We start from the raw sequence: 25,993 nt of genomic DNA, 5'->3' as shown, positions 1-25,993 counted from the left end.
TCGAATCCCTTCTCCTGCTGTGTTATCCTTAATCAAGGTACTTACCCTGAGTTGATACAGTAAGAAATTACCGTTTGCGTAAGTAGGTAAATAATTTTAATGGAATTAATTGATATAAAACCTAACATTGTAGGCATAGTTGGGAAAAATGTCAGCCAAATAAATGAATAAACCGACTAATAATAATAATATTAATACTTACTGACAAAACATGGCAGGTTTTAGCCAATAGGATTCAAAGTCGAATATATGGTGGCAACTTTGCATTTGCAGTTTCCTCATGTGAACTTTGAGTTCACTTTGCAAGTTAAACAAATATGAATTTTCATTATTGGTTGCCTTGTATATATAATATATTCAAAGAAGCCCTGCATGAATCTCTTTTGTATTCAACGGGTTTTTCCTGTATTGTCTCTCAGTCCCACGGGGAGCGATGTGTGTGACGCCACCATCCATAGGATCCCGGTCCCCAACATGTCACTTAATACCCACACAGTGCTGCCGTGGATCTTATTATCGGTCCATACAAAGACGCACATGAATATCACAGAGCCATCACATCACACACTTTACTTTCATGTAGAGTGTATTATTCTGAGGTTTATTTCATGGAACCGTAACATAAGACTGTTGAACACGGACGACTTGCTGTGTGCGAACATAGAATTTATGAATGACTGAATGATTGTGAACACCTATTTCTCTCCTATGGATGCCTTTGACAGACAGCCACAGACAGTCAGTATCAGCACCACTAGGTCCATGTGTCAAAGCAGCGCAGTCGGGTCCAAACCCCCAAAATGGTCCATTTATCCAAATGCGATGCATGTTCTCGGCAGTGTGTGGCAGCCAGACTCCAAAGCCATTTTCACGATGCGGCGTGACAGTCCACGCTGAAGCGCATGTCCATTAACATGCTATCAGCTACATGCACCGAATCCATGTGGCGATTCCCCACAAGGGCAGGGAGAGAGTCGCCTGGCAGCTCATATGTCATGCATCTGTAATTCTGCCCTCCAAGTGTAACAGCAGAGAAACAGGGTAACAGTGTGTCCCAGTGGAGCAGGTGTCACAGCCTGAGATGCTGCACACTCAGACCCAGTCTGCAGCATTCAGCACTGGTTTACACCATTTCTACCGCACACTTACGTTGTGCTCCAGTTACTCACACATCTCCACATATTTACCGACACACTTGCTATTACCACCCCTTATTGAATCTGCATTAGCAAAAGCATGAGATGGCATGACTTTCACATCCAGGGGTGCGAGTCCACACACGTGCTTCGCATCCAGACCGTCAATAAGATTTTTACCACTTATTGCATTTTTTTTTTTTTTTGTCATTTACTGACAATGATGACCCTTTAATGAGGGAAGCTAATGACAAAAAAACTGTATTCATGCATATTTATTTTACATTAAATGGATCAAACGTAAACCAAGCGAGATTTGCAATAATATATCAATCCCATATGTAATTAATGTAAGAATACATGATAAATATATAATTTTATACACACATAAATATCCACATACAGTATACGCACATATAGACATATATTTTTATATAATATATATATATATATATATATATATAAAATTAATTTGCTGCATGTGCAGTGTGGTCGTAAGTGTCTAATCATAATGGAAAGAAACGTGCAGCTGCGAACACGACTCGACTCAATAAGCGAGTCAATCGAGTCGATCGATTAAGGGAACCAGGAGACTAGTCTGTCGCGCGCACGCGCGCACGCACGCACGCACGCACGCACGCGCACGCGCACACACACACACACACACACACACACACACACACACACACACACACACACACACACACACACCCTGCGCCCAGTGCGCATGCGCGCCGGTGAGACAAAGGACCCGAGCAATTACTTAACGAGACTCACCCATTCGTCCGCTCACGCGCTCACTCATTCACGCCTCCACCCATTCATTCGTTCATGCGCTCATTTCTCGAGCGTAAGTCGCGCGCAAGGGCGCCGTTTTGTCCGAGGAAGCCGCTCGCCCAGAATATCCCCCCCCGCCGCTTTTTTCCCCTCATATTTTCCACGTTTGACGCGATGTGGGTCATGTTCATGATATTGTAATATTTTAATACTGATCAGAGAAATAACAAGGAGTATCGATCGTGCCGTTTGCGTTAGGTGGACCGTTTTACACACTACACATCATTTACTCCAACACCGTCCAGACATACAGTATTTCTATAGGAGGGAACAATGTACTATAAATCCTGCTAGAAACAGAAGAAGAAAAAAAAAGAAAAAAGAGAAAAATGAAAACGATGGCGCGTGTGCGGAGGGTGCGCAGCGCACTGGTGTGTCACACCCCCAGACCCGTACAAAGGGGTGGGGTGCTGGAAAAGATCTTTTTCCTACAGAAATATCATTAAAAGCTGTATGTATCTTTTTTTTTTTTTTTTTACAAGATGCTCGTTCTCTATATGAACCTCCCCACGTTCTCCGTGACATTTACATTTTGCACATTTTATTTCATCTCATCACCAGCTCTCAACTTTCTCGCGTCTCGCCACATCAGTCTCCCTGAAAAGAAAATGTTTTAAATTTTTTTTTTCTCGTCCCCCACCCCTCTTTTTTTCCTTTCATTCCTGCTAAAATGATCGTCGGAAATGTCTTCGGGTCAAGTGTTTTCGCGTGGAACGACAGGGGAGCGCGCGAGAGGGAGCACACACCCCTTTGTGCGACCCTGCCTGTTCTCCCATCCCAGATCCGCGTTCGTCTAATCCGCTCCTCGGCGAAATGATGCGAAGGTGTCGAGCATCAGCCCGTCCGAGGCGTCTTCGTCACGGAACGCGCGTTTCACCGTCGCGCTCATCAGTGTTTCGCTGTTAAAAGACCATATTGGAAGCGGCGCGCGCGAGGCGAGCTGCTCCCCAAGTGGACGCGTGAAAACGGGGATGTCGCCGTTACAAAAAAATCTGTCCAAGTGTCAAACTGAAATAAAGCAAGGCGAGCTGCTGTGACGGGAGGCGGGCTGTGGGCTTTAGGGATGCTCTTACCGTGCTCCGCGGCCCCCTGCTCGGCGTGTGCGCGCTCTGCGGTGCGTTTCCAGCGGCTCTCTCCGTGCGCTCAGTGCCTGTGCCCGGCGCGCTCTCCGTCTGCGCGGTTCTCTGCGTCTCCCGCACACGCGCCGGGCGGCGAGTCTCTGCGACGCCGCGCACCGCCCCTAGGGGGCGCTGTGGAGCCGCCCGCCGGGGCCGCGCCGCGACCGCGCCACGCCACACCGCACCGCACCGCGCCACTCCGCTCCCTTTCCCCTCTTTATGTCCTCTCCCCCCACCCCCCACCCCCCGATCCCTCTCATTAAGGGTTAATTCCAAAGCCATTTGACCTGGGAGGCAAATATGCCGGGACTCCATGTGTGAGGTTTCCATTTCAAGTACACATAATGTTGTGAAATCATAATTTTATAACCCACTTATCATTTAGGTCAGGAACATATAACATGCTCCTATGGAGAGGGGAGCGTCCACTGCACCCTTTTGGTCCTGCAAGGGCTGTGTGAGTTTCTGGAGAAGTGACTGTGCTCAATCTCTGCTCATCCACTTATGTAATGGTGTCCTTTTCTTCTGACACGCGTGTAATAAACATGGCACATGTGCCTAACGTGTGGACATTCTCCAGGGTTGCGTAGTTGTCTCGTGGTAGGTTATCCAAAGAATTTTAGTGAACTCAGCCAGCTCCCACCCCACACACACACACACACACACACACGCACAGACAGATACACACAGGGACACACACACGCGCACCTCAGCCGCTTCTATCTTCTCATCCATTGAAAATTTTTGTCATATTTTGACTAACCTTTTAAACTACCATCAGTCTGAGGACGGGGGTTATAAACAGGAGTACAAGCCAAACCCCGTGTGTCACATTTAAACATGATGCCGTGTTCTGAACACCTTCCTGTAACACACACTAGAAGAGTGTGTTCAGAACATGACTGGAAGGAGTGCACGTGTTCTTCATTTTCCCAAGAAAAAAGGTCCAAATGAGCCATGTAAAATGCTATATCATGTAAATATATTGCCATCCTAAGTGACAAATGAAAATACATATGTACATTTGCGCTTAAATTTATATAATTCTCCAAAATGACATGCGATGATTATTAATGAGTATTTAGCTGACACCTTTGTTCAAGGTGACTTAGACTCCGCATTCAAATCTCTACAGGCATTCACTCATTTGTGCAATAGAGCAGTGTAACATAAACACACATAAACACACACATACGTACCTTAACTTTGTGCAGGTGACTATGTCAGGTGAGCTATTTTCCCAGGTTAAGTGCACATTAACAAAGCGCTGGAAAATATCATATTCATTTCTTATGTGATTTATGAAATGCACACCCTGATAGTCCATCTCCCACAGAGGTCACAGGGGGCACCTGTCATAAATACGTACACCAGCCGGGGAGCATCAGGTCCGCTGTGCCCGTTTTAAAACAACAGTAAACACTTCTGTCTGTTTTTGTGTTTACTTTAATACAAATGCAAACCATTAAAGCAACATCAAGTCTAAAAGAAAGTTGAATTTAACTGCTGTTTCCCTGGGTAAATACCCTTGGCACATGAGCGCATGGATTAACTGGGAATCTGGAGATCAGTCTTCAAGTACTTGTCATTACGCTCCTCTGGAATGGTTTTAAAAATATATGGAGGGAAAATAACGAATAGAGAAGCAGAGGGGATGCTCTAGAGAGCTTTAAGTGTTTGTCAGAGATGAAGAGCGAAGGGAGGCTGAGCACAGAGCGCACTGCAAAGTCCGAGCTGCGACAGTGACTCCAAAGCGCCCCCTAGAGGTGAAGGCAAGTCGTTTCTTCAAGGCACAAGTAATTAGCTAGTTCTGCATGGTTGTCCATTCAGTAACACAGTAATTATCCTCTCACTTTCATAAAATGAAAATATATTACTCTCTGTGGCAGCCAAAGGCATCATCAGACTGGGTCACCAGACAATGTGTATTCCAGCCCCTTTGTGATCATCTGATCCAGAGGACCTGCCAAAGACTTCACGGCATGTTTGGTCAGCAGGACTGAAACTGCAGCTCATCTTTATAAAATAATAAAAGCATTACTGCTCATTAACTAACACCAAAGAATTTTCCGGGCTGCAGCTGCAGATATGAACACCGAGTCATACACTACGCATCGGGGGGAGGGCTGGTTTGCCCGACCATAGTACTAACAGGCCATGGAAAATCAGAGCAATTTCTCACTGATTTATAGAGGTTCATTCTGAAAGCATAAAATCTTAAAATAAAATAATAAATAAAGTAATAACACACACACACACACACATTTTCAGAACCGCTTGTCCCATACGGGGTCACGGGGAACCGGAGCCTACCCGGTAACAGAGGGCGTAAGGCCGGAGGGGGAGGGGACACACCCAGGACGGGACGCCAGTCCGTCGCAAGGCACCCCAAGCGGGACTCGAACCGCAGACCCACTGAAGAGCAGGACCCAGTCCAACCCACTGCGCCACCGCGCCACCAAGTAATAACATAATAATATTAATATTAATAATAATAATATTAATAATAATAATAAGAAGAAGAAGAAGAAGAAGAAGAAGAAGAAGAAGAAGAAGAAGAAGAAAACTTCTCTGGAGGCTACATACAGCAACAACAAAGGATAGGATGGTGTTACTGGCTAAACAGACAGTTTAGAAAGTACACAGTAAAACACAGTAAAACCGGAGGCATCAGATCGGCTGGGAGAATTAAAAGAGCTGCAATGGCCCTTGTTTGCACATGTCAGGATTCAGTGAAGACTCTAAGAGCTGATGTGTGTGATCTGACTGCGTAGCTGTTCTGTCACTCCCCCCCCCCCCCCCGAATGGGCTCAGACTCTGTGTGTAACAGGCAAAGCTGGGCAGGAGCAGCACACTCTCTCTTCATTCACGTAACACCACAAAACCAAAGTGTGGGGCTCCAGTGGCATTTTCCAGGCCATCTTCACAACCACCACAGTCATCAAGATCATATCCATTTGTTCAATAAATGAACCCTTTTCTCCAAAGAAACATTATATGTTAGGTTTGTATATAAAGCCCCTTGCAGTGATTTATCCATTTATACATTGGGGTAACTTTTACTGGAGCGATTCAGGGTAAACACCTTTGATGAAGGGTATTAGAGTAGGAGGTGTGATTGGAATCCAGGTCCTTTGATTGCAACATAGATAGATAGATAGATAGATAGATAGATAGATAGATAGATAGATAGAGCACATGTGTAGTTAACATTTTATTAGCCAAGTAGGGTTATACATGTATATGCATACAGTATGTGAATAATATGAGTAATACAAGTGAACATTTCGGCAGTGTGACGATGGCTCTATGTTACCTGTTGTCCCCCAGAAAAATGATGCCCAGATAAAAGAAGCATCATTTGCTAGACTGCATGGCCCCTGTGCATTGTGGTTCTTCAAAGGGCCAGAGCCATTATGTTCATTTACATTTACATTTCTTTACATTTATTCATTTAGCAGACGCTTTTCTCCATAGCGACATACATCTCATAGGAAATACAATGTGTGCATTACATTAGGAGAAAGTGAGAAAGAGCTACAAACGTGTGATTCTTAAGTAAAGTGAGTTTGTTTCTTTCCACCATATACGCAATGTTCTGTTAATCTTTCTTCAAAATCATGATATTTTTGACGTCTTTGGATGTCTTTAAAGGCAGACCCATCCCTGGTTCTGGATGACTGAGGAATCCTGGCTGAAGATAGCAGCTGGGCAAAGAGTGAAATGCTTCCCAGGGGAGGTGTCGCCCGCCGGCTCTACAGAGCGTCAGACAATTTCCTCCGTGATCAAAAAAGGCCCAAAGTGTGTAGTAGGGCAGGCTGGTGGGAAGGTTCTCAGAACGCCCCCTAGATGGCACCTGGTCTCCACACTGGAGCTCTGCGCTCACGCTTTGCGAAAAGAAAAGTCCGACTTTGAATTCCGTTGACGACGGAAACATATAGACACGGGTCATGAACTGCGACACTTTTATTCGAATCAATGCATACGACCAATACTCCCTATGAGCCTTTTCTCCGCCTTTGGCCGAAACATCACAGAAGAAGACAGTTTGAAGAAGCCCGAGAAGAAGGAAGCTTTGATTAACATTCCTCATGGAGTATAATGTAAAGAATATGAATATTTCTGTAGCACACAACACTCTGGGTTTGGAAGAAGGATGCACAGGCAGGGTTCATCACAAACATTTTATTAGAACACAAAGAAATTACTTTTCCAGTTCAAGAACCCCAGTTCCTTAAGGGCCTACACCTCAAACCAACCTTCTCAACCTCTGTAACACCCCTCCCCCCACTGAGAAACACTGTCACCCCATTATTTTCCCCGTTAGTCCCCCCAGTGGTTAAACACTTATTTACATTTTACCCACAATGCAACTATATACAATAGGCCCATTTTCCCGCACAAACTCAAGGTAATGCAAGTTTTACATTTCGGTGCTTGTATTCAATATATTGCAGCCATTCAGGGGTGCGTTTCCGCCCTTTCTGTGTATTATGGAACTGACGGCATTCCTCCTGCACCCCACGATACGCTGGCAGTGTTGCAATGCAGAGATCCAGACCTCGAAAGCCTGGATAAGGGATCGGAGAGCCTGCAGAGATGCCGCACATTCCTTGCTCACTTGAGAGGAAATGGCCATGGCTTGAAACACTCTGCCCTGTTGTTTAACGTACTCATGTGCCGCAGCAAATAGGGCTCCTCAGCAGATGCTGAACCCCGGTGTCCCCACCCCCCTTGTACCCGCTGGGTGCCTGTAGAGCAAATACCCAGAGGAATGTCTAGCAAGAGATTATGGAAAAGGCATGGATGCTGGACCCATCTGCAGGCCAGTCAGGGTGAAGGAACCTTGCAGAAACTCAGGATGGATGTGTGTTCTCTAGCCAGAACTGAGCGCCACGGTGGAGCATCTGAGGAGTCCTGTCTTGGGATGCAGAGCAGACACAAGGGTCACGGTGGGGGTGGTTGCAGAAGACACAACTATTGGAATGAATATAAATGCACGATTTGCACACACGCACACAGAAAATGTATATGGGCTGCCTGGTGGCACAGTGAATAGTGCTCTTGTCTCACAGCACCTGGGTGGTGTGACAGGAAGTGGGTTTGATCCGCGCTCAGTCTGTGTAGAGTTTGCATGTTCTCCCTGTGTCTGCATGGGCTTCCTCTGGGTGCTCTGGTTTCCTCTCACACTCAAAACACATGCTGTTCAGGTTCACCCATAGTGTGTGAGTGACAAAAAGAGAGAGTGACCCAGTGTAAGTAGAGTATCTAGCAGTGTAAGTCACCTTGGTGAATAAGGTGTGTGGGCTGATAACACTACATAGAAGTCACTTTGGAGAAAAGTGTCTGCTAAATAAATGTAATGAAAATCTTTAAGGGCACACAGCTTTTGCCTTCTTATTTACCCTCGCATCACGTGTTCAATTACAATTGCCAGGAAAAACGTTGCGGCTTCGCAATGCCATCTGATGACCTTCACACCTGTTTACTGTTCGCCTCCCGTCGCACAATGCTTTCACTTCCTCTTTGCTCCTGATAACCTATCACACTGAGTTACGGAGAACACGCCATGTCACTCGGAGTGTTTCGGGGAAAGCGGCAGCGTGTGAACGTCGAGATGTATGACATCATGAGAGCATGGAGGTGTTTTTATAGAGCTGCCACCCTGTTTAACCAGGAAACTGGGGCAAAAAGTACCTTGAAGGATTACTAGTAAAGACACGCAGCAGTTGGAACCTGATAGGGGGTTCACTAAAATTGCACACTGAAAGGAAAAACCATGTTCAAATTCCAAACCGTTTTGCTCCGACTAATGAATGTTTCCCCGGACCCTCTAATTACCACGGAAGAAAACCTCTGGAAATGGGGAGGGGGACAAAAGCAGAAGGGCTTGTCTGGCATGTGGCTGGAAAATTGCAAGCAGGACCTGGAAGAAAGTCAGAATGATGATGAAACCATTTCTTGGCAGCACGGCGGCACAGCGGGCAGCACAACGGGTAGCACAACGGGTAGCACTGGTGTCTCACCCTCCTGGGTACTGATTTTGGATGTATCCATCGCAGCCTGTGGTGGGGCTCAACTGATCTCCCTGTGTTGCTGTGGGTTTCCTTCAGGTGCTCTGGTTTCCTCTCACAGTCCAAAGACACGCTTCAGGTGAATTGGTGACTCGAATTGGCCCATAGTGTGTGTGTCACACCCTGTGTTTCCTGGACAGGCTCCGGACCACCGCGACCCTGCGCTGTACAGCGGTTAGAGATAATTCACACATGACCCAGCCCATACAGCACACCCTGGTACATGTGAACCGTGAGCTGAAGCACCACTATATATATGTATATATATATATACTGTAAATATTTAAGTCTGATGTTTGGACTAGAAACCATAAAGCAGCTATTTTACTATGTTTTCTTTTTTTTTTGTACACACTGCAAAAATGTTTACATGTACAGTGCTTTAAATAGCCGACGTGTCTGTTGCCCACTCCATCACCGAAACGAGAGGTTATTGTTAGAGCCTACGTCCACAGAAAAGATAGTCATTTTTAATAAAGTAAAATGCTGTATGTACATTACACCTACAGTGTGCGTAAAGTGAATGCTGACCCAGTGAGCGATAAAGCAATAATAAGTGTACAGCAGACCGTGGTGGACCATATTTACCAGGAGGGCCTTTATTCTCTTGGCCTCTGAATGAACCAGCGGTGTTTGTTCATCTCCCTGTCACACCTTCAGCTCGTCTAAAAAATTAATGAGCTTTTAGTTGCGCAGGGGCTTGTGGGTAGCGACTCCAGCATACGCTGGGGCGTCTCGGCGGCGCCACGTACGCGCGGGTGCCCTCGCCGTCTCCCTCAGCCGCGCTGGGCTCGATCGCACCGTGGAGCGTGGAGGTCCAGGCTGGTGGGGGTGGCTGTCAATCAGTTGCTATGGTAACTCTGAGCCAGGCAGGAAAATAAGATCACATTTCGCGGCTTTGCCGTCTGAAAGGAGCAGCGCGACCTTCTCTGCGTCTGTGTGTTTCACGACTCCCGGGACACTCCGGTCATCCTTTGTCAGCAGCTAGTGGCACAAATCACAGATTTACACCCTTAAGGACTTAAACCATTCACAAATGGGGACAGCAGGTGGCGCAGTGGTTGGAGGCATCCACTTCCGCTCAAAGGAACCAGGTTTGAATCCCACCTCCTGCTTTAGTACCATTGAGCAAAGCACTTGCCCTAGTTAAAATTACCCAGATGTGCGACAGGGTAAATCAGTGTAAAAGCAGCTTTGGAAACCGTGTCAGGGAAAAGAATAATGTCAGTGCACACACTGTATTAGTTTCATTATTTGCATGGTGTTTAAATGTCTTAGAAGCACATTTCTTTTATGTCTCAAAACCATTTTGCGGAGTCTGGACCCAACAACAAACAGGTGGGATCGCTGGCGGCAACACTGTGCGCTGCTTCCTCCCAGCTCTAATTATAGAACCTTTGGATCTTCCTTCTGTTTGAAGCAGCGAGGGAAAGGGCTCTTTCGGAGGCCTTTTACAGCAATTGCTCGTGGGGAATGTGAGGGTTGGTGGAGCGGAAAGGCCGGCCCACATCCTCTATCTTAGGTGACGTCCAAACGGAGGAGGAAATGTTTGTTTTCCTCTTCCTGTTGGTGGGAGATGGCCTGCTTGGCCGAGTTCGCCGATGCGTACATGCACTTGACTGGCACTTTGCTTGATGGAAACAGGAAGCTCCCTGGGATGGGTGGGAGGAGGTTGCGGGGGTGTGGTGGCGGAGTCTGGGTGTTTGCCGAGCTCCGTCTCTGACCGCTCTAGAGGAAGGGCCAACGTCAACACCTCTCACGCCAGTCCGGGCCTCTGCTCAACAGATGCTGCTTCTCGGGTACGAAGACTACCTCACCTCACAAGAGCGTCGCCATGGTTTCCGGATGCTGCCCTCCCAGCAACAAGAGGCAGCTGGACCACCTGGAGCAGATGTTCACCTTCTGGCTGTAACGGTCCACGCGGACGACACCGGAGAGCTGCTTCCAATCGGAGAAACACGGTCATTACACTCTCCCCCCGATCCAGGACGGGGACATCAGTAGCTATAAATCACAGTTTAATTACCACAGAGCCTTATTTATTTATTTATTTTTCTATCACACTGTGACCATGTAAAACACCACCAGAATCTCTAATTTGGAGATGTACATGTGAAAATGTGACATAAACATGTTCCACATTACTAAAAGCGCCCTGTTATATGTGGTAAAAATAAAGGATACTCTATTGTATCCAACATGCAGATTGTTTAACATGACTGGTTAGAATGAGGGAATTTATCTGAAATGAAATATATTACTGCAATTCATAAAATACAATTTTTCTAAGTTCTAAAATGCGCAGAAAGCCCTTCCAGGGTGTAACTGCACATGGCCTAACACCCTGTGCCTCCAAGGTAGGCTCCAGACCCCCACGAGCCATGGTTGACAACCCAGGCAGCACAGTGGTTAGAGCTGGTGTCTTCAGAGGTTGCAGGTTTGAATCCCACCTGCTGCAGCGGTACCTCTTAACAAGGTACTTACCATAAATTGCTCTGTTAAAAATTACCCAGCTCTATTAATGGGTAAATAATTGTAACTTGATACCATAAGGTGCTTTGGAGAAAACTGTCAGCTAATTAATAAATGATGAAAACTAATGATGAGTGAAGCCTTAAAGTTATTTTATAAGCGCTTGACTACTGGTGGAACTGAGAATCTTCTCTGAGTAATTTGCTTCAGTTATGCCACCTCACAGGAGACTGGTTACAAGTGTTTTTTTCCTACTGCTGTAATTTGCAAAATTGGCTGAGTTGCTACTGAAATATTGGGGCGGCACAGCGAGCAGCGCTGCTGTCTTATAGCACCTGGGTGGCGCAATGAAACATGGGTTTGATCCCCTCTCTTTCTGTGTGGAGTTTGCATGTTCTCCCCGTATCTGCGTGGGTTTCCTCCGGGTACTCTGGTTTCCTCGCACAGTCCAAAGACATGCTCTTCAGGTTCCCCCATAGTGTGTGAATGACAGAGAGAGAGAGAGTGTGTTCCACTGATGTATGGATGAGTGACCCACTGTAAGTAGTGTATCTAGCAGTGTAAGTCACCGTGGTGAATAAGGTGTGTGGGCTGATAATGCTACACAGAGTTCATTGGAAGTGGCTTTGGAGAAAAGTGTCTGTTAAACAAATTTGTAGAACTTTGTGTCTCGTTTATGGTTTTGCTCCAACAGAAGTACGTTGGACCTTTGGAGGTGTCGCTTTAAGGGCAGAGAAAATACATTTCCTTATGATCACGTACTTTTTTGGCGACTCTCCACGAGTCTCGCGGGCACCTTTGCGAAGTCAGTTGGTCCCAGAGTTTTTTGGACGGCCGAGGCGGTCGAGTAGAAGTTCAAAAGCACAGCGATGGAGGGGAACCGGCACCGCGAACCTCGGCATACCAGTGGTCCGCTACATTACTGTTCACTGCCTATTATTGCTGCTACTGTTATGTTGAGAATAAAAGCAGGATATGGCTTTGTGTCCCAAGATGAGTCCGAAACACCATCTTGGCAAAGCAGAGCTTTCCCTCTGTGGAAACGAAAGGCAGATTTGCCCCTTGCCCCGTCTCGGCAGCGCCTCCCTGCTGGGAGCAGCTCCAAGGCCATTGTTGCAGGAATGTGGGGCTCCGCGGGGGGTGGAGGAGACGTGCAGGCATGTGGGTCAAGGGTCATCGCGTCGACATGGGCCAGGTAGCCCCAGCTAACAGAACAATAAGGCTGAGTGATACCTTCTGTCGTAGAAACCACAGTGCACGCCTGTTGATCCGACACACGCCAGTAAAAATGTGGTAAAGGTTGGAAGAAATTGCTCAGCAAAAGTGCTGAGGTTATAAAAAGGGGAGAATGGCAGCGCACCGAAACGGGACAGCAGGTGGCGTAACGGTTAGAGCCATCCTTGTAGTCAAGGCCTGCGTTGGAATTCTACCTGCTTCTGTAGTACCTGATATCGAGGTGCTTACCCTGAATTACTCAAGTGAAAATTACCCAGCTTTACAAATGGGTGAATACAGTAAGTGTGAGTAGCTTAGTGAAAAAAATAACATTTAAAGCAGCCTTAGACAAAGGCTTCAGCTACGTGAATAAATGTAAATATATTTTTTGGTACAGAGATGATATAGACACAATTTAAAACTGCGAATTAAGCGATGTTTTCATTTATCTGATGTTTTCTCCGAAGCAACTTCAGAATTATTTACCTATTCATAAAGCAAGGTTATTTTACTGGAGCAATTGAGGGTAAGTACGTTGCTCAAGGATACTATAGCCAGAGGTGGGATTTGAACCTGTAACCTTTTGGGTACAAAGAAAGCAGCGAAAAAAAAAGCTACACCAGTAGCTTTACCGTGTTCGGTGCCCCAGACTTCTTCTTGTCCGCTCTTGCTTACTGTCCGCAAACTCGGTTTCTCTTTCATATTAAACCCCACTGATTGAGTCACGTATTGATGTTGTTCCACTTTCATACAGAACCATGAATTCTTGTGATATAGCAGTTCAGGTCTAAGCGCAGGTGCAGCGTGTAAAAGTACAATTACGGTCACAGGAGGATTTATTTATCTATTTATCTATTTATTTATTGAGTGAGTGAGTGAGTGAGTGAGTGAGTGAGTGAGTGAGTGAGCGAGCGAGCGAGTGAGTGAGTGAGTGATGCCCACTCAATCTGGTCATCTTTCTACCTGTAAGAAAAACTGCCATCCCCTTGTGAGCCTCAGTCCTCTGCCCAGGCTCAACACACAAACTGCTCTTAAATAATCATAAAATATATACGCAAGCAAGCTGTCATTTCTTGCCAAATTAATGGTTTCCTTTAGAAAGGCTTTCAGTTTTGTTTTGAGATTCTCATGGATTCACAGGTGTGCACCGCGTTTCCTCAATTATGGGAAAGGCAGAATTCACCTACCTCACGCCTACATGGTGTGCAAAATGATCTCTTCCAGTGGTTTATACAATATACTTATAACGTTATATATTTTGTTGTATTTTGTGTTTTTTCAGTCTAGTCTAATCTATTTATCTTACTATAGTACTCCTGTTGGATGTTATTGTCCAGATATTTACTGTTATTTGTGAGCATTGCTCTGCTCAGTTGTCGCTAGATCCACGGGGAGATGGGATATATGTCCATGGTTATATAAATAAATGTGTTTTATATTTTTATTTTAAAGTGTTCTGTTTTTGTGGAATTTACTGCGGCGGTGCACACATTCTGCAGTGCAGTATATGTGTTTTCTACAGCAATGAAAGAGGTTTTTATTGTATCCTCCTGTTCCTGCCTTCCACTCCCTGCCATAAAGTCAGTGCAGCATCATAGATACATTATTCACCGTAAAAGTAGTTCTAGGCATTCAAAATAAAACTCCTGGAAACCGACAGATGTTTCCAAAACGTCAAGTTTTCCATTAATTTTTAATTTTCTACATTGCCTTTGGCTGTAAGGGTGACACAGAGCGTGCTGAATGGTACAAAGAGCAGTTTTTTGAGGTGTTCAGGACCAGAACAGTAAATGTAAGTTAAAAAAAAATGTATTGTATGTATTTTAGCAGACACTTTTCTCCAAAGTGACTTCCAATGAATTCTATGTACTAGTGTTATCAGCCCACACACCTTATTCAACGCAGTGACTTACACTGATTGATACACTACTTACACTGGGTCACTCATCCATACATCAGTGGAACACACTCTCTCACTCACACACTATGGGGGACCCTGAACAGCATGTCTTTGGGGACTGTGGGAGGAAACCCACGCAGACGCTGAGAGAACATGCAAACTCCGCACAGACTGAGCTGGAATCGAACCCATGTCCTCTCGCACCACCTAGGCGATGTGACACACACATAATGTGTGTGTGTCTGAAATTTACTTTATATGGAGTAACTACAAATTTAGAGATTTTACACATGCACTCAACCTGTATATATTATGAAGATATTATATATGTACTTATAATATTATACATTTTTATTTCTTTACTTAGTTACTTATTTATTAAGCTTATTCTGAGCACAGAGTGTGACACACACACACACACACACACTTTCCGAACCGCTTGTCCCATACAGGGTCGCAGGGAACCGGAGCCTAACCCGGCAACTCAGGGCGTAAGGCCGGAGGAGGAGAAGAGGAGAGGAGGACACACCCAGGACGGGACGCCAGTCCATCACAAGGCACCCAAGCGGGACTCGAACCCCAGACCCACCGGAGAGCAGGACTCGGTCCAACCCATTGCGCCACCACGCCCCCCACAGAGTGTGACACGTTACGCCAAAAAAAAGCAAAAGAGAATAAAAGTTACTGAGTTACTAATACTAACTCACACTATGATTAGTATTTTGAAACCCTCTGGAAAAGACAAGAGAAACAATCTGCCTAAAAACGCGCCCGAGCAGCACTCGCGGGGGGCTGCGGGTCCGAGTTGGGGGCGGGGCGGGGGTAGTGAGGGGCGGAGTCACCGCGCCGTTCAAACCGCGGTGGGTGGAGCTTCGGCCAGCGCTCGAGTCCACATCTCGGTGCGCTCTTGAGCGCGCACTTCGCAATCCATCTCCCCTGTACGTTTCAGCGCAGCTCTCCTCCATCCACCCTGTCCTCTGTGTGTGAGCGTGTGTGTGTGTGTGTGTGTGTGTGTGTGTGAGAGTGTGTGAGAGTGTGTGTGTGTGTCCGTCCCGGTGTGTGTCCATGGGAGAGGAGCTCCGCGCGCAGCGCCGCCGCGCTCTGTGACTTTGCCACTTTATTGAAAGAGTTTCCAGTTGGGACACAGATCATCGGAGCTCTGTCTCCACTCGGACACCGGGACACATGGTGTCCCAGAAGAGCCCTGATCTACAAATCGAGACGCTTCTCTGGATTAAAGTCGCTTTTCCTCCTTCCTCTGGTCCGTGAAGAATGATGTAAAAAGGACTAAAATAATAATAAGAATAATAATAATAATAATTAAAAAACATCCACACATGGTCCTGCTGGACGGTTCTCACACACTCACCCCAAGTTTGGATTAAACACACAGAGGATATGGATAATTTCTTTACCGTGGTAAGTCTGCAAAACTCACTTGGGTGTAAACCCAAGGTGAAGAACACGTCTGGGCGAAGTGTGTTGGTGTGAGTCCTTGTGTGAGGAGCAGATGTTTTGACAAGACGAGGAACTCACCACGTTTTCTCCTCTTTCTCCAGCTGTGATGTGTCTGTGCTGAGCTGGCAGATCATCTCCTCTTTGCCTACCTGAATTTTACCCTGTTTTCCATGGTTTGGTCAACTTTGACCCAGTGTTTCTTTGTGCTGTTTGTGATGGGTGCATGCAGTGGATCTCCTGGATGTAGGAGAAGAGAGAACCCCAACGGGACAAGCTGTCCTGGAAGACTGCCCACACTAACCTTACATCTTGGAATTTCCTTTACTTTATTCCCCCCCTCCCAGAGCTGTAGCTATTAATAGAATATAAAGAATATATTCCAGGCTATACACTCCAGACTCCCTTGGCAGGGATTTTGGAGACCTACGAAGCATGGAAACTCAATTTAACTTGAGCTCAATGCATGTCCTCCTAAGAGTGATGGTAAAATGTTTTATTCTCCATATGACACACAAACATTTAATATATCATGTAGAACATTTCATTAGGAATCTTTATTATTTAAAAGAACGATATAATTACAGATTTTTGTTATTAAGTTGAGAAAGGAGAAATAAATCCGAAAGAAACGTCACTGTGGTCAATAAGAATTTTTTTTAAATCTAGTGTTTTTTTTTATTATTATTAGGTTGTTTAGAAGAGTAACATGGAGAAACTTATTGATAAATACGGCTTTTTCCTTGGCGTGGGTTGAAAACGTCCGACAGATCCTGTGATTTCACCCACCTGATACTGTGACTCTGGCACCGAGTTGTGAATCAGTGTCTGTGAAAACAGTTGCGTTACACGCCGTGCTCTAGTCTCTCACACTGGAGAAAAGTGTCAGTTTGTGTGTCACCTGCGTGTCACAAGTGGATGCCGCCTTGTCTGTGTCCCTCTCTTGACCCAAGCGAGCAGTGAATGCGGAAACCCGTGGTGTGTTACTACACGTTTGCTGGTGGGTGTGGATGAACACAAATCATCACACATTCACTGTCTCCAGGCGATGCGATGAATCAATATCTCCTATGAAACTTGGAAACAAAATATATTTAATTACTCAAGCGGTAGAGAATAACTGCTGGGGACTCCAAGAACGCGCATTGCCTCTCGAGTGCAGAAGCTATTAAAATCAACAGCTGACACCTTCTTATAAGAGAACTGAGGCCCCCTGTACAGCAGTTTCAAATATCAGTCTCCTGCATAATATCTGCTAATCTTTCTGGAAACAAAGAAATAGTCTTGCAGGAAAAGGGCACTTGATGAGGAAGTGAACTCTTTTGGAAATGCAAAGGTCTCTGAGCTTGATGAGTCTGATGAAGCGGAGGAAGCGTGTTGTGTTTTCATCTTTGAATTAGATGACGTGTAGGTCTGGATGACAGCGAGGTGAGGAAGGAGGCAAGTTTGAGCGCTGATGCTGGAAATGCTAGTAAATCAATTTAAAGTTTTGCTTTAAATCTATTTTACGGCAGTTTTGCCTGTTGCTTTGCATCCCCCTGTTCTCACTGTTACAGAACAAGAATCCTTAACCTTGGGGTCCTTGGACCCATCGAGAGCACGCGGGTGGGATTCAGGGGGTCCGTGAATCTCAGGTTCGCTTTGAAAGTAACACTGACTCTATAAAACAAAAATATTCCCATGCTATTAATATCTATGACATAATTCCATATGAAGGTAATCAAGTTTCAGTGATATAAACGGAGCTCGGCACTTTCTCCAGATTTATTTACGGACATTTTCCTAGGAAGGGTCCTTAGCTTCCATCAGTTCTTAAAAGGGGTCCGTGGCCTAGAAACGGTTAAGAACCTCTGCTGTGGAAAGTATGGAAAAGTGTGTTTTGTTTGAGAAGGACTGTCAAACATACATGAGGTCCTGCTGCGCACGTCTCCTGCGCGGTTCCTTACCTTTATTTACACAGCGGGGTCACGCAGGTTATTATTTGTCAGCACTTGTGGAGTTGGCTGTATTTATTTGAAATGAATTGCAGGTTCGCCATTGGCTCTTCAAGGTGGCCCCTGACTATGCTCTGACTCCGCCCACCAGGAAATGAGTACCTGGTGCAGATAATTAGTTGCAAACGCTCGGTTGCCGTGCAGAGTGTGTATGCAACTGCTTTTATCTGCTGGCCCCCCGAAGGCCTCTTCCAGGGGAAAACGCACATGTCCCCGGCAACCTCTTGGCAGCACTGGTCCGTATCTATGTGCGCATGTTGGTCTCAAGAAACTTGGATGGGTGGTTGCAAACATTCGCTTGACAGTCGGAGCTGAAGGAAGGAAATAGGACTTTGTATGGGTTCCTCTCTGCTGCAGAGGTGGAGGGATTATTATAGTCTGGAAAAGTCTTTATGGCTCTAGTGGGGAGGCTAAGCGGCGGCTACACCCGTCGAGTGCCATCGTTTCCAGGCGAACGCTCTTGTGAAATGTGCGACGGCCGCAGGCCTCGAAACGCCAGGTTAGACGCAAAGTGTCTTTACCGGGACGCCGCGGGACAAGTTGGGTGAGGGTTGTCAAGGCAAAGGGGGTCGTTGGGGCGCGGATCTGTGGAGCGCAGCTACCGCAAAGGGCCAAGATGGACTTTGAACGCTTTCACCTTGCTGAAGCCCGAAGCTTTGTGAAACTGTCCAATGAGGGGGGGAAAAGACACACACTCACACACACACGGCAGACGGGTCTCTACTGGTTAGATCTTCAGCTGAAACGCTGAAATGAAGCTGCAGCTGGATTCAATGATCGCACTGCTTCAATGCCACATTCATGGTGGTCCATGTCGTGTTTCCTATAATGGAGTTGGAATAGCCTTGGCTAGACTGTTAGGGTACGGCTGTTCCAACGCCGTCCCTATAATTGGGTATTGAGTTTCCGTAGAGTGTCGGTACCCAACTCCAACACTCCTACCGAGAGCACTGCTAAAAACACGCTATTCTAATTGGGTAATGTGTTGCATATTTCCAGCAAATCAAAAAGGACCCGTAGCCGCTTCACTTCAGAGCAATTTAATTTGCCCTTGAAATAATACCTTCTTTGAGAGCCGTAGCTTCTGGAATGTCTTCAGAAGAGCGCCCGAATGATGCTTCGGGATCTGCTCGTCCGAGACCGAGTTCAGCGGTTTGTTTACATTAATTAACCTGTAATCACTTTCATGTTGCTGCTACTCACCACATATATGATTATGCCTCATTAAAAATGACATATACATGTCTTGAGGGGTGGCCCGTGGCACAGCGAGTAGCGCTGCTGCCTCACAGCGCCTGGATGGTGCGAGAGAACGTGGCCTGGACCCCTGCTCAGTCTGTGTGGATTTTATGTGTCCTCCCCATGTCTGTGTGGGTTTCCTCTGGGTACTCAGGTTTCCTCCCACAGTCCAAAGACATACAGTTTAGGTGGATTGGTGACACTAAATTGCCCATTGTGTGTGAATGGGTGAGTGTGCGTTTGTTTCTGTGGCTTCCCTGTGATGGACTGGTGTCCCGTCCAGGGTCTACCTCCCTCAGCCTTGCACCCACTGCTTCTGGGATAGGCTCAGGGCAAATGCTTATTGAAATGAGCTCGATGCCTATATATATCTTAAATTAAATCTAATATGCGACATAAAATTCTTGCATTTCATGGACATTCTCATTTACATCTTTTTGTTTTAAAAACTAAAGTGAATAAGCAAATGGGCTCTTGCTCTAGGGCTCAGAATGAGTACCTTGCAATGTTGTCAGTTTTACTTTTTTGGGCACACTTTCAGGTGTTATGTCCTGGTCCAAAACTCTTGTCCCATCATATTGTCCCATCGTCCTTTGCAAAGGATGTTTTTCACCTGGTGTCATAACTGAAGTCCTTAAGCTTATATGTGGCTGCTGTAACTTTCATAGCAGCATGAGCTGTAACCTCAAGAACTTTCACCTGGAGCAGGTGAGCCCCAGGCCTTCCACAAGCTGCCATAGACCCCGAACCCCAGACCCTGGTCCTTTATCCTTGGGTTTAACCAGTATGTGTCTTGCTTCATAGCTCTTAGTTTTTCTTTTTAAAACACTCACACGCTAACACATCCACATCTCTCCACGTGAACTACAATTAAAACTTTCTTAAAAGACCTGTAAACTACAGAAAGACAAAATCATAGGACCAAGGTTCGGATCCCGCTCCTATTTCGCGGATCAGTGTTCTTACCCTCAACTGATACAGTAAAATTGACACAGCTGTATAAACTGATAGAATATTAATAATAAATAGTGGCTCAAGGCTGTGTCTTTCTTTTTATTTCAGCCTCATAAGCATGTGCTGCGTTCATATTGAACTGCAAAAAGGACCCTACTTTCCATTAACTATCAGATTTTGACAGATGGATCCTGTCTTAGACGTGCACTGCATTACTGAATGGATCAGACCACACAGTTAATATTACATGCTTCACCAATCCATCTATTGTGGTGTTAGAATTACATTTCTTCATTTAGCTGACACTTTTCTCCAAAGCAGCTTACAATGGTAGTCTACCTATGATTATTTACCCATTTATACAGCAGAGTAATGTCACTGCAGCAATTTCTTAGGCTAAGTACCTTGCTGAAGGGTCTACAGCTACAGGTGGGGATCAAACATACAACCTTCGAGTACGAAGGCAGTAGCTCTACCACTGCACTACCAGCTGTCCTTCTTCCTTTATATTATTCCTTATAATGCAAAGCAAGCCCTTCAAAGGGCAAGCAGATGTTCTTGTGTAAGTGGCGCTATTGGAGGAGACCCTCTTTGATGGTCCCCCATCTCGTGCCACATGGTGCAGGAAAGCACCCGAGTGGTGTCGGTGGCATCCGCTGACCACAGATCGCAGGCAGCGAGGGGGCAGGACTCCTGTAAACGGTCATGACGGCTCATTCATTGATGGGCGCCGAGGCGCTGACACCAGCGCGGGCGCCTGCACGAACCCGTGTGCTCAAAATGCGAAGGTGCCGACAGACACGTGCAAACACAAGCGCGCATGCCAGCCTGCGTGTATCTTCACACACATCCATCCGGCCGTGCACCGACACACACACACACGCGCAGGTGAGTAATAAAACAGCACAATAGCAGCTCAGTTTGGGCGTGACAAACTTCCACTTGCACTAATGGTCCCCCTGGCTTGCAGGCCAGTTACTTCAGGGTGAATTGTGTGTATTACACTAAAAGCTTTGCAACTGTTTAATGATTCAACGGCTGCGGCAAGAGGGGGATTTAATACAAGCCCATTAGGAATCTGCTTGATGTGCATTGTTCATTTAAAATCCTGCACCCCTGGAACAGTATTAAACCCAGATGGTTTTGCCAGGAAAAGGGGTGTCTGGTCACCACTGTGAAAGTGGGTAATTTACTATGCAGGTATTGCTTTGAAGGCTTTCAAAGAACAGCAGGGGCAGGTCTGCGAGACCTTTGTATGCAGTGTTCGGCTCTTGACACGGATTTGTTCCGAAAGTCACATTGCCATCCAAGTGTGCAAATTTAGAGGCACTCGCAATTTCAGAGGAACAGCAGAACCTGCACCTCATTAGAAGTTCTTCAGGTCGTTCATTGTAGCTGTTTTATTGCTTAAACACTATATTGATCAAAAATCACTTCATAGTTTTGCTCCAGTTATACCTGTGATATTTCCTTAAAGTAGACCAGGTTAGAGAATGAGATTCACACTTAGGTTTCCCCCCTCTGCTCCGGTTTACCCCGATCCAGAGATGTGTTTCAGGTAAACTGGTGACTCTAAAATGCCCATAGGGTGTGTACAGTGAGCAAGTGAGTGTGTGTGTGTGTGTGTGTGTGTGTGTGTGTGTGTGTGTGTGTGTGTGTGTGTGTGAGATAACACTCCAGTGGACTTGGTGTCCCATTCAGTGTGTACACTGCCTTGTCCCTATAGGTTCTGGACTAACACAACCCTGCACTGAATACACAGTTATTCATCACATTGGAGATCAGGTTACTCAAGGATGGTACAACATGGTATCCTTTAAGGCAGAAACCTGAGACCTCGGTGTTGAACATCTTTAAGCGTTTGGTGAAAAGTGCCATCTTTTGATCCGAGACATCAAACCCCCGATGCTCAATGCAAAACGAGGCATGATAGGGTCCCTGCAGCGCGCCGTCAATGCGAGAGCAGTTCAGACCTGCCTTTGACTGACAGGTGCGAGACTGCAGGTCCCACAAAGTACGGGAGTCAACATCAGGGCTGAACTCTGTGGGATTCAGAAACCTGACTAGTTTTTCTTGTTGTAGCCTGCATGGAGTAGAAGAGGGAGTCTTTTTTTAGGAACTCTATTGAACAGACAACTGAGCCACGTTTCCACGCTTGTAGGACATGTGATAGAAAAGGCACATGATATTAACTGATGAAACAAAGAAAGACCAATTTGAGTAACTATTTAGGCATATTGGTTCCAGTTAGTTACACTCAGACAGGGCACAATGCGACTGGCTTCTTCCTTGAGTTTGAATTTAATTGAGTTATGAACAGACAGAAGTTCCTTTTTAATTATTTACAACCTTTATCCAAAGCATCTCAGAAGTGCTCACCCATTCATGAATCATGGTATTCTAACTGGAGTAATTTTACAGTAAGTGCTTTTATCAAGGGCACTGCAGCAAGGAGGATTCAGACCACCACTATTTGGATTAGAAGGTACAAGTCCTATCCATTGAGCTACTGTTTCCCCATGGTTGAGAGCCCTGTATTGATTGGTGCCTGATAGCAAAGAACAGTTGAGTCCACCTCAAGAATAACTACCACTGCAAATGCAGTTGTGTGGTGAAATGTTCAAATCTTTACAGATGAAAGAATAACACACACGCACAGTCTGAAACTTGTTAGGGTTGCGGTGAACCGGAGCTTAATCTGACAACACAGGGCACAACACACCCAGGACAGGACGCCAGTCCATTGCAAGGCTCCCCAAGCGGGACTCGAACCCCAGACCCACCGGAGAGCAAGACCCGCCCCCCCACACTCATGAACACTATGGTCAATTTAGAGTTACCAGTACACCTGAAACAGATTTCATTGGACTGTGGGAGGAAACCAGAGCACTTGGGAGAAACCTATGTAAACGATGAACTTGAAATCACTGCACAGACTGAGCAAGATACAACCCACATTCAAACTGACGAGCAAGGAGCTGTGAGGAACCACATTCACCTGCTGCTCCAGTCTACAGACACGATGTATAGTGAGTCTGTATATATATTAAGACCAGATTCTGTTCATGTCTGGGGTTTTAAGTCTTCTGGAGGAGACCGCATCGGGTCGGAAACTGGTTCCGACGTTTCGCTTCCCCTGTTGGAAGCATCTTCAGGGAGCTTCCACATCTTGCGAAGGCTGGATGTGAACCGGAGTGTTCAATGAGGGTTGGTGTATTTATGCTTCCAACAGGGGAAGCGAAACGTCGGAACCAGTTTCCTACACGACACGACCTCACCCAGAAGACTTGAAACCCCAGTCAGTCGACACCAGGCACGGAAGCCTACGTGTTTTGAGATTCTGTTCTTGTTCAATTATTTACATTGAAATGAGCGAGCTGGTGTCCATGTTTTCCAAGGTGGCCTTTTTGGGTCCAACAAACTCCACCCCCCCCAAAGGGCATGAGATGCTTTCTCTAGCAAAAAGCCAACTGGCTCAGGAAAAGGAGGAGTCCCTGTGCACTCGGTTACGATGTTTGTGGATCTCACAATGTTATTGCAATTAGCTCTGCTTTTTTCAGTTGTAACAAAGGTTTGAGATCCATACAGATTCCCAATAATCCCTGGTTTAGGTTATGGAATCATGATACTGAAAGGTAAATTAGTTTTTAAGCAGCTAAACTCATCTTTATTGTCATACACATGCTGAGTGGCACCATCATTGGAGACACCTCCCAGCTGACAGCGAGCACAAAAAGCTCAATCTGAACTGAATGGAACTGAATGTAACCAAGATCCAGACGGGGCAACTTTCCTGGAGATCTAACAGAATCAGTTTTGACCTTCCAGCTCTTTGTTTACAGTGGCCTCCAGGCAACAGTGGTATCCGTTGTTGGGCCGGAGGTAGGAAGCGGTTGTTTACATTCGGGGTGGCTCCCCGTGCCGCTCTCCGTGCCTCCAGTCGAAGTGGACAGCTGGGCAGCACATCGCCGCGTTGCCGCCAGCAGAGAACAAAACCAGCCGCTTGTGAAATGTAGGTCAGGTAGCTGCTGGGAACGGGCTCGGAGCGGGGGAGGTTCGGCGCTCGCTCACGGATGAGACCCGACTCCTTATCAATGTTGCCGACAGTGGTAGCCGTCTGCTTCGGCGAGTCGAGGACAAAGGGGAAGCCGACCTCCCCTGATCCCCACCCCCTCCTTTGTAGAGACAGTGAGGGGTCTGGAGTTTTTGAGAGCCGTGACTTCAGAAGCCCGGGTAACCCAGTCGCTTCAAGGGGGACCCGCTCCAACACAATACTGCCCTGTAATTAACACTCCATCAATGTCTGCGTCTTCTTCTTAAGCCTAGAGACATTTCAGATTAGTTACTGCAGTAAGAACAGGGTAAACAGTTAAGGGAAACACTCTTCCTTAGCCTTCTAACTTCTTTAGTCCATGGTTCATTTCAGCATCGGTCATTTCTATATTCCTGCTTAGTCGACATTTACTTTCTTGTGGCCTTCAGTAACTACAGTTATTTGATAATCTTTGGGAAAAGTCAGGAAAAGTCAAGTTTTCTTGATTTTTTTAAGAGGAAGTGGTGAGTGTATCAGTGATCACAACTGCTAGAATGGACCAGGTTGTGATGGGTTCTTCCATGGCCCTTCCATTTTTGGGGATCTCCCATCGTCTGGAACATGAAGAGGCCATGAGATCTGCACATTCTGCTGCAGATGGAAGAATTCTTGCAGATATGTGTCCTGACATAGAAAGTTCAGGAGGAACCAGGGGACTAAATAACACTGCAGGTGTCAGTCCATTGACTCCAACCCTCTTGGAGATATAGGCAGGAAGGAGGATAAATGAGTGGGAGGGAGGAGGGGGGTGGAGACAGCACTCCATAGAGCGGATGTCAGGCGGTCAGTTGAAGCTCCAGCAAGGCTAGACTTGTGTCACAGAGCCCCGCACCCTTTCGCCCAGCTGCAGCTGACTGACGTCCTTCCATGGATAAACCGGTTCCTCCATAACTCCTGTTGCGTGTTGCCAAGCCTGAATCGGTGTCTTGTTAGCGCCTGCCCTATCTTCTGCTCAGGGCAGGGAGACAGGAGCCTTGAACTTAGGGGGACAGTGGGCCATTCATGCTAGAGCCCCCTGGCATGACGTCGAGCCGGTCTGACTACTGCGCCAATGAATCGGCTCTGTTCTCTGCGGATCTCACTCACGGCTTTGATGTGGAGACTCTCATACTTAGATCCAAATGATTGTGAGCTAAGCGAAAAGGATGTGATTGACAGTCTACGTAGTTTAACACTCCCTGCCCCAGTCTTCGTATCATACTGACAGGACAATGATGGCCCCGCTCACAAGGGGTCCAAGTCAAAGGTCTGTTCATTTTTGCTATTGGCTCCAATGTGGTGGAAATGGGGCCCTCTTACCCTCAGAACTGCTGAATCCTTCCCAGCATTCGAGAAAGGTCCCAAAACACATACCTTTCAGACCCATATTTTTCGTGCTTGCCAATCACCAGCATAAAGTTACATCACTCCATCTGTCACAGTGACCTTCATATTTCCAATAATTGTGTGTCTGCATGTAAAGCTCTTAGCCTGCTGTGAAATGCAAATGTAAATAGCTAGGAGCAG

The 25,993-nt window shown here is 46.2% G+C and overlaps 2 protein-coding genes across 2 annotated transcripts in view; one reads left to right on the top strand and one right to left on the bottom strand.

Moving 5' to 3' along the window:
• Positions 1-3,230, bottom strand: part of basp1 (brain abundant, membrane attached signal protein 1) — a 38,769-nt gene extending 35,539 nt beyond the window's left edge. The window contains exon 1 of the mRNA XM_018757561.2: positions 3,047-3,230. The gene's annotated coding sequence lies outside the window, so the exon portion shown is untranslated. The remainder of the gene's footprint in view (positions 1-3,046) is intronic.
• Positions 3,231-15,646: 12,416 nt separating this feature from the next.
• myo10 (myosin X) overlaps positions 15,647-25,993 on the top strand; it is a 113,776-nt gene continuing 103,429 nt past the window's right edge. The window contains exon 1 of the mRNA XM_029253576.1: positions 15,647-16,171. Coding sequence (XP_029109409.1) covers positions 16,151-16,171 — 21 coding nt within the window. The 5' untranslated portion in view covers positions 15,647-16,150. The remainder of the gene's footprint in view (positions 16,172-25,993) is intronic.

This window comes from Scleropages formosus, chromosome 7 (assembly GCF_900964775.1).
Source record: "Scleropages formosus chromosome 7, fSclFor1.1, whole genome shotgun sequence".
Lineage (NCBI taxonomy): Eukaryota > Metazoa > Chordata > Actinopteri > Osteoglossiformes > Osteoglossidae > Scleropages > Scleropages formosus.
Note: the sequence above shows the minus strand (reverse complement) of the source record. Positions and strands in the feature narration are given on the sequence as shown.